We start from the raw sequence: 9,500 nt of genomic DNA, 5'->3' as shown, positions 1-9,500 counted from the left end.
TTGAACTCTACACAATGAACTTGAGAAATTATTATCAATAATTATAAAATCTAAACATCCAGATCACTATTGTTAACGCTATCAGCAAATGACAAGTAAAACAAAAATTGATTAGTTTTTGTAAGGGTATTTTAATGGCACTGTGTTTGAAAATTTGATCGGAAAGTTTCTTCCAGGTCATCGGAAACACACACTCCACGCCCCACATGCACGGACACACAGACGGTTCTTTCTCTTCTGCCTTTGTTTGTTTGTTGATTTGTTTAGAGATGTCGTAACAATGAATGTAAAACATTGTGTTTGTATTTCTTCATGTATTTAATTTGAATACATGTATACTTTACCAGGATAAACAACTGTTATAATAACACATCAGTAGTGATAGCTGATAGCCCCGCTGTGTATGGAGTGTACAGTCATGGTCTATTAAGACATCTACAGTATATTACTTGAGTACACGCGTGTACACACACGACTTCTTGTATGCTGTGGTATATTCAGTACGACTATGGAGAATTAATGCAATGTTATTATTATTATTTATTTATTTGTTTTTTCTGTTTGATAAACCAGAGACGCTGCACGTCTTTAGTCTAACATTCCATTGCCAGAGTCTGCCTGTGTGTGATTGGTCAGTATCACACAGCTCGGCTGTGGGTTGCAGATGCCAATGCGCCGCGCAGACCTATGGGAGCAGCTGCAGGGGGAGGGCAGACTCCATTAATGACCGAGGACATGGGGAGGTTTAGATGTTCAGATCAGGGCAGCAGCAGCAGCAGCAGCAGAGAGGAGGGTGCGTCACATTTTACGGTGGACTGATCTCAGCCTTCACTGTCGCCGGTGTCTGAAACAGGAGGCAACGATGAGGCCGAGGCACTGGCTGTGAGTCTGAGGAGAGGAGGGATTGTTGCGCACTTCAAACCCTGGCTATAGCAGAACTCATTGTGGATTTTATGAGATCTGAGGGGGGACATTTGGATTCTTTGGATGTTATAATATCCCACTTTGAGTCGTGGTAAACTGAAACTATAAGACTGTTACAAGAGGAGGAGCTGTAGCAGGAGGAAAAAGAGCGGGATGAGAGTGTATTCTTCAGGGAACAGGGACGTTTTTTAGGTAAACAGGCCTCACATGTACATATCTAGTACTCACACACTCACGTGCAGTAAAAATCCAAGGTAGTATGGGTAATTTAGGCCAGTAACGAGCACTTGGACTTGAAGCTCTGCTTGGAGTTTTTACGCACTCGTTTAACCAGTGCAAATTATATTTATAATGTGATAATATTGATGTTTAAATATCGGAATCAGTCAAGCCGAGTATGAAAGTAGACCCGAGAAAAATAACTTTGATCACTCTGGGACTTTGGTCTCTGTTGCCTTTAGAATTGTCCTAACTGTGTACGTCCTTCGCCTACGTGTATATTTTCTCTTCTTTTGGACCATTCTCTGAAAAAACAAATGGTTAAAATTCCAAAAGGTAGTCAGTGTTTGAAATACTTATTAAGACATGCTCGGTTTGATCTTTACAATGTCTGCAAGGCGAGTATTCAAAATGAAAATGTCCTTATATATTCACTACACTGTACATTACAATCGGTCTTATTTACTTAACTCAATTGCAAATAATACGTTGATTTGCACAGAAAATGTAGGATCTTAGGATGTGTATCATCGAAAGCCCCGGTCTTTTCGTAGCATTGAAAAAAATATTTTTTGCTGGTACCAGTTTGAGTATCTTATTATTTTTGTAGTTTATATTTTATGAATGTTCTTAGATGATATGACATGTATTATTTTGATGAAATTGACGGACTCGAATAAATAATGTTTTGAAGTAGGGTAACATGTCTTGTGCATTTAGATGTCAAATAACCGAATTCAATAACAGAACAAATAAAAGGGAGCGATTTTATAGCTACGTTAATAGATTCTAGGATAGAAAGTCGTGATAATAATTTCGATATATTTTACTTTAAACCTATGCGGAATAAAGGGGCGGCGTGCTAATGTTCTGCAATGTATAGTAAAATATGCCTCGACAAAATGTGTTTTTACAACGTTAAAAACTGCATTTACTAAAAAAAAACACAATTCTGAGAAAGGTATTAATTGATTAATTAAGTTGAATCTAATTAATCAATTAATACCTAATTATATATCTAATTAATCAAATAAATCTGCACGAATTTCCTAATCCTGCTCCTAATTTAAACGTATTAAGAAAAATGAACACTATAAAATATTTTATGTGACCCTATTTTTGTTTCTGTGCACCAAGGCCAATAAGGCCAAACTTTTCTCCTATTCTAAATAATTTGCAATATTCAAATATTTCCACTTTGTATATTAACCAAATAATAAGTTTGATTTGCAGTTAGTGGAAATGTGCAATTTAAATACATCCATCCATCCATCCATCCATTTTCATCCGCTTATCCGTTACCGGGTCGCGGGGGCAGCAGTCGCCACCCAAATCACATTGCACCGTACCAAACCTTCCTGCGGGTGGTGAGTCCACTGGAAGGTACCAATTTAAATACAGTTAGTTTGCAATTTTATAAAGTGTAATTAAATTTCAACTTCGTATTTGTATCTTTTAAATTTAATTCAAACCATTGTGAGTGCATTTTGGAGCAAACTATAGAAAAAAATGTGTACTGTAAAAAAAAAAAAAAAATCTATGTGTGTGTGTGTATGTGTCAGTTGACCATGGCAAACGGAGGAGACCAGTTTGGACTTTCAGGTCGCCCGGACTCGGACTGTAATGAATCTCCAAAAGAGAACGAACCTGAGACTCCGAGCTTTAGTTGCAGTTCTCCAGCTTCACCTCAGACAACGACCAACCAACAGGTGTAATATACATGTTAGTCATTATTAATAGCACGCATGGCTTACTAAAAATCCACTGTATTAAATAATACCCTGTGTAAAACATGTGTAATTGTAGAATTTCGTACGGTATTTTGTTTTAATATTTGAATTTGTCGAACTTTACTCAGCAGTGAGCACTGTTTGTGTTTGTGCTGCAGGGAATGGAAGGAATCAACGTGTTCCTTCATGACAGAGAACTGTGGAGAAAATTTGACGAAGTTGGAACTGAGATGATCATCACTAAAGCTGGAAGGTAAGAGAAAGAAATGCGCATTAGCTTTGCTTCATTTTCTATCTTTAAGTAGTTTAAAACCTGTGGGTGTGGATCTGGAAATTAAGTAATGCTATAAAGTAAGGAGAAAATCAAAACCTTTGCCACAGTGTTGCAGGCTGTTTAGAGAAAAAGAACAGCAAGAACAAAAAATTAATTCAGTGTTGATTTTCTATAACTATTATTATTCATATTATTATTATTTTCATACATATATTGTATTCTCTGTAGGAGGATGTTCCCTAGCTACAAGGTGAAGGTCACAGGCCTCAACCCAAAAACCAAGTACATTCTCCTCATGGACATCGTGCCGAGGGATGACAACCGCTACAAGTTTGCAGACAATAAATGGTAGGATGTCAACACGTATAGAGTTTCAGCCAAATGCAAGGTCGAGGTCTGCACGTAGCAGGTCTACATTCCTCATTAAGGAGGTCTTGAAGCAGCAGGATATACTACTTGGATAACCGACCGATCTTTGGATCAGGATCAGATCCCAACCTCGTAGTTGTGTGCGGATTTAACCAGCGTTTCATCCGCGCTTTTACGCATAATTGACTCGACTGCCTCCGACCGACAGCGTTGACCCACTTCCCCGTGTTTCCCCTTGTGTCTGCTCTCCAGTTCAATCCGAGTGTGAAGAGTTCGGCGAGCGGACACACGACGAGATAAGGATTAAAATCTGTAGTAGTACAAACGACCTCTGTGATGTAGTGAAACCCCAAAGAGGAGTGTAAAGAGAAGTGTGTGTATCTGACGTGTTTGTAACATGACTAAAATCCGTCGTTAAATCGACTTTGTTATAACCGCTGCCTTCACATCACTGGGTTGACATTAATTCTATAGACGTATAAATATAGACCAACATTCTGTGTGACACAAGTCGTCTAAAAGTGTGTTTTTTTCCCCCGCAGTTTTTATTTTGGGTCCCGTTTAAATTGCCTTCATGTGGATAAAAGATAAAGTGGTGACCATATGTGACTCACACAACTTGACCTACGTACAAATATGACCCCTCCCTCCCCTCCCCCCATGTAGCCATCTGACCAGATAAACCCAGGTGGGCCGAAGGGAAGGGTTTCTTTGAACACTTAGGAGGACAGGAATCTGTCTTAATGAATCAAAATAATAAATATAAAGGATTTGACGTGATTTGTTGTGATACAGTTAAAAGAACGGAGCGCAGGGATTTATTCCTGCGACAGACGTGGAGTGGAGCCACTCATAAAAGTGGAACATTTTTTAAAGGAACACTATTTTACCTTCTTTTAAACTCTCTATCACACTTATCATACTCACAATCGTGTGTCTTTAGAGTGTGTGAAAAGTTTATCCCATGTTTTATTTTGTTTGGAGACGTTTGGTTCCAACAGCTCGACACGTCACAGATGCCGTGATGTAGATTTTTTTTCTGTTGCGCAAAATTGTCTGACCACAGAGGTCTTTAGATCACAACAGAGTTGGCCTGCACTCACACTGACCACTGTATGTGGCCCACGGTGTTTACCCTCTGATCCGCTGTATTTCTACTCAGGTTGGTAACGGGAAAAGCTGAGCCCGCCATGCCGGGGAGACTGTACGTCCATCCAGACTCTCCGGCCACCGGAGCTCACTGGAGCCGTCAGCTGGTCTCCTTCCAGAAGCTCAAACTCACAAACAACCATCTGGATCCATTTGGCCATGTGAGTAAAAAGTATTTTCGTTTTGTTTATTATTATTATGATATATTTATTTAGTCATTTTAGTCCGAAATATATTTACAGTTTCATCAAGTTTCTCCAAAGTTTTTATTCGAAAAAACAACAACCCTTTTTTCAACACCTTGGGATTTTGTCTTTTCACACCTAATTAGATCGAGATTTGTAACGGGGCTGTGATCATTCAAAAAATATGTTGTTTTAATATTTGTTAGAAAACATTCACGCAATTTCCTCATTCAAAAGGTGTTTGAAAAGAGAAAAGGTAAACCATGTGTGTGAGAGTGGCAGATCAGTGAGTGTTGAATTAGTGTTAATGGGGAAAAACTTTTTTTCAAGTCTGCTGTACTTTTTGAACATACTACAACCATACATTTGTCAGGGATTAAAACTAAAAAAAGTTGGCTGTAAACATAAGGTCAAACTCGGCAAATAGACAATCCAAGTTTTTTTTACAGGTGTTTAATAAAGGAATAAATAAAGGAACGTAAAGCAAATGCATTTATTTATAAGTACCGCGTGGTGTTTGTCCGATCGCGGCTTTATATGTGAAAATCACTTCTATGAATGATAGAATTTTTTTTGAATCTGTATAATAAATTGAATGATATAATAAAAACAAGAAAAGTACTTTAAGGTATTCTAAAGGTATAGTACTATCAGTATCACTTGTACAGTAGTTCAGTAAGTATAAGTTACACTACATATTGTATTTCCATTCATCTATCGTTATTTATTAATGCAGTTTTTTTTTTAAAAAGATTTCAAACAGATATATCGATATACAAACGTCATGATAAATAGTAAATGACTGACAGGTTCGATTATTCATTGGGTATTTCAAGCATAAGTTACTTTATTATTATCAATAGTATATTCATCCAAACGCGTGGACTTTTTCTTAGGGACTACATATAGTCACATATAGTCACATATTTACTTTTCCGAACACCGAGCACTTCCACGACTCAGTCTTTTATAGTATTCCGTCAGAAGTTGTTAGTGGGTTTATAGAACACCGGCAGCGATTGTAATGGACGGTGTCCATATCAAACACAGATTGGATTTCAAACATGATTTTATTATTTTTTTTCCTATTTTAACAGATAAATGATCTGTCGTCTGTGTGGCATGACTTTAAACACGAATTATTTAAAACTTAAAAAAAAAAGAATTTCTTATTGAATGTATTGTTTTATTTAAAAAATGTGTTGTTTGACAAATGAAAAAAAGCATCTGGGGTTTTTTAGGTTCATTTTTTGCATTAAATTAATGCAAAACATCAGAAAATACAAACATATTGTTTAATCAAGTATAATATTGATAATCAGAATCCAGTTAGCGAGTTTCGGTTTTATTTAATCTTTATCTTAAGGTCCAAGTTCAAGTCCAACTGCTGGAGTTTTTTTTTTTTTTTTTTTTTTTTATAAAAACTGAAAAGTTCAATTTCTTATGTGTATATTAATCTTTGCTCAGACAAGCATCATTTAAACATGCTGTCGTGGAGTCCGTGATATGTGAAGTTGTAGTTTCAGTCCTAGTATTTCATATTAAAATAACTCAGCGTGTCTCGGTGAGGTGGAGGTGAGCTCACCTTTCACACAGTCTCCAGTCCAGACAGCTCCATCATCCTCACCCCTTTAATCTCCCCCCTCCGCAGATAATACTCAACTCCATGCACAAATACCAGCCTCGTCTCCACATCGTCAAGGCGGACGAGAACAACGGCTTCGGCTCCAAGAACACAGCCTTCTGCAGCCACGTCTTCTCTGAGACGGCCTTCATCGCCGTGACGTCCTACCAGAACCACAAGGTAAGTGGAACAGGAAGTGAAGTCACGGATCGCTCTACTACTATATACTATAGAAGGATACTATTTCTGTTGAATGTTATGGTGGGATGTAAGGGATTGTTTTCAAATTCTTATTTAAAAGAAAAAGAGAAAGACAGAGGCAGACACTGTGTGTGTGTGTACACCTAACAGTAACACAGTTTGAAGAAGCTCATTTTACATGCAGACCAAAAGTTAGTTTTTCAAACATTACATCTCAAAGGATTAAAGTGCAACATAATCATACTTTTTCATCTATCCTATTTTATTCACTTTGCGTGTTGTATTTGTATTCCATATATATTTGTCTTCATATATATTATTGTTGATTACCCAACTGCTCTTCAATATTCTGACTTGTTGTGTATTTTAATCTATTCTATTCTAGTCAAAATCCCATTGTAACCATGAGTGTACAGTTTCACACACACACACACACACACACACACACACACTCACATTATTGAAAACAGAGATACTGAGTCAGCATTTGAAGAATTTTGGACCCAAGCTCAGGTCACACTTTCAGTCATCCTTCAGAAAATGAAGGTTTACCTCAGTGACACATCACTGAGGTCGTAACATCAAAGCTCTGAGGGATGAACCTCTAAAAGCTTTGGCTGCAATCCCTAAACTCTAAACGGTGACTATGTGGGTAAACAGTTTACTCTGTGTCAGCTGAAGGGACGACTGTTCGTTCTGTTAGCAGCTGAGGAATGTTTGGCTGTGCAGAGCTGAGCTGCTCTTAACATGTTTGTCCTCCGACCAATTGACTTTCAGTCAATAAGGAGAACAGTAATAAATGGAAAACGCTTGTGTGCCAGTATGGAAGTGAGTGTCCTGCTGTGTTTGAATTAAGACTTTCTGTGTTCTGTCTTCAGATTACACAGCTGAAGATTGAGAACAATCCCTTCGCCAAAGGCTTCAGAGGCAGCGATGACAATGAACTGCACCGCATGGCAAAGCTTCAAGGGTGAGAACTGGTTTGTGTTTGGGTGAATTTCTAGATGCAGCATTACTATGTGTTGGTCAACTTATCAGAATATTCATGGCCCAGATCTGGCCCACACCTGGTATGTTTGACACGTTAATTCTGCCGACAAATGGCATAAATTGGTGACATGTAGGTGTTATACAGAATTCCTGTGATGCTGCGTGTCACAGGATAAGCTATTTTAGATTTAGACTTCAGTGCATGTTTCACCAGATGCTTTCTGCATTTTTTTCCCACTGAACTACTGTGACTCTGAAAAATGTAGAAAGGTTTTTTTATATACAGTATATATCTCATGTCTTGTGTGGTTCCAAAATCTGAGGTCCAGTTTGATTATTTAACAGTCTGTCATTTAAGACAAAAATGTGTTTCTTAATGAGAGCACAGCTGGGATTATCAAAAGAAAGGAAGAACGTTTAGGCTGAAAGCTTGTCATACTTGTACTTGCAGCACAAACCTGACACACACAATCTAAACTAAATCATTAACAGATAATTTCATGTCAGAGACAGTGGTGCCGGCAGTCACTGCTGATCGGCTGTTGGTCTCCTTTAAGTGTGTCTTGTCACAGTCAACGTCCCACTACTGAAGCAGAAGGTGAGGGTGTTGTGACTTTAGGGAAGGAGAAGGAAAAGACATAAAGAAGAAAATGAAAAAAGGAGAGGGAGGAAAGGCGAGGTGAGAGGAGAGAAAATGACAGTGGAGAAGAAATCAGATGTCAACAGAAGAGGAAAAAGAAAATAATAAAGAGAGGAATAAAGGGGGGAGGAGAGGACATGAGAGGAGATGTGATGCGAGGGAGGAAAGAAAGGGAGAAGAGAATGGGAGAGGAAAATGGATGAGAAAAGAAAAGAAGACAAGAGAGGAGAGGAGAGGAGAGAACTTGAATCCATCTGAAGTGACACTGGGATTGATGTTTATTTTTAGAGCAGCAAATTATCTCACAGCAACAGACCGTGCATGTGCCTGTGTGTGTGTGCGCGTGTTTGTGTGTGTGTCAGTCAGATGTGGACCTCTGTCCTCTACTGCCTGCTACAGGGTTCAACAGCAGGGCAGTGTGCGCAGAGACAGATCAGAGCTGAAAGGACAGGGAGAAACAGAGTAAAACCATGAAAGACAGAGAACTACTCCGAATTGATTCCCACTAAACAACCAATAGATAGAAAAGATTTTAAATTTCAAATGTCAGTTGCATGTCTATGTCTCTAGAATGTGACTTGGTTTAATTGATGGTTGATTATAGACAATACATGAAATAAGTAACAAAAGTGACACCATAATATATAGTTATCTGAGCCTGGTCCTGTTATCTGTCAATCTATCCAGGCTCCTATTGGATGATCTATAGCTGCCAATCAAACACAGTATTCACTACTTTATTGTTGTCTGTTAAATGGTGTGATATCTCTAGTAGAAGACATGGAATTAGGGACCTGAATCATAAGATCATACAGTCTGTGCGTATCACTGTTGTGTCACTCTAACAGCTCTGTTGACAGTAATTTTTCTCTCTTACAGGAAGGATTACCCAGTGGTTCCACGTAGTACTGTGCGTCAGAGACTGTGCTCCAGTGGGAGCCCCTTCAGTGGGAAGGGTCAGGGAGTGATGGTCTCTCCTGAGGCTGTTGCTTCTCCCTATAGCTGTGAAAATGGCCTGAAGAGCAGCAGCAGTCCACAAGAGCTGATGGCTGCTCCCCCTACTCACTGCACCTCGCCTCACCCTCAGCCCCCACCTCAGCTGCAGCACAGCCAGCAACAGCAGCTCTACCAATGCAGCAAGAGAAAACGTAAGAGAAAGATGACTTTTTACTATAAACATTCATGGAATTATCAT

At 38.7% G+C, this 9,500-nt stretch overlaps 1 protein-coding gene across 2 annotated transcripts in view; it reads left to right on the top strand.

Annotated features, from left to right (window-relative positions):
* Positions 1-670: 670 nt before the first annotated feature.
* LOC103398204 (T-box transcription factor TBX5-A) overlaps positions 671-9,500 on the top strand; it is a 13,140-nt gene continuing 4,310 nt past the window's right edge. The window contains exons 1-8 of one of the 2 annotated variants that reach the window (XM_025053492.1): positions 671-1,116; positions 2,706-2,852; positions 3,032-3,126; positions 3,376-3,495; positions 4,679-4,826; positions 6,502-6,654; positions 7,554-7,645; positions 9,185-9,453. In XM_025053492.1, the coding sequence (XP_024909260.1) occupies positions 2,712-2,852; positions 3,032-3,126; positions 3,376-3,495; positions 4,679-4,826; positions 6,502-6,654; positions 7,554-7,645; positions 9,185-9,453 (1,018 nt within the window). In that variant the 5' untranslated portion in view covers positions 671-1,116; positions 2,706-2,711. Of the gene's footprint in view, positions 2,853-3,031; positions 3,127-3,375; positions 3,496-4,678; positions 4,827-6,501; positions 6,655-7,553; positions 7,646-9,184; positions 9,454-9,500 lie in introns of both variants that reach the window. The other variant, XM_017042968.2, reaches the window with a different exon arrangement.

The sequence above is a fragment of the Cynoglossus semilaevis genome, chromosome Z, assembly GCF_000523025.1.
Source record: "Cynoglossus semilaevis isolate Cse_v1.0 chromosome Z, Cse_v1.0, whole genome shotgun sequence".
Classification (NCBI taxonomy): Eukaryota; Metazoa; Chordata; class Actinopteri; order Pleuronectiformes; family Cynoglossidae; genus Cynoglossus; species Cynoglossus semilaevis.
The sequence above is the reverse complement of the archived record's forward strand: the minus strand, read 5'-3'. Positions and strand labels throughout refer to the sequence as shown.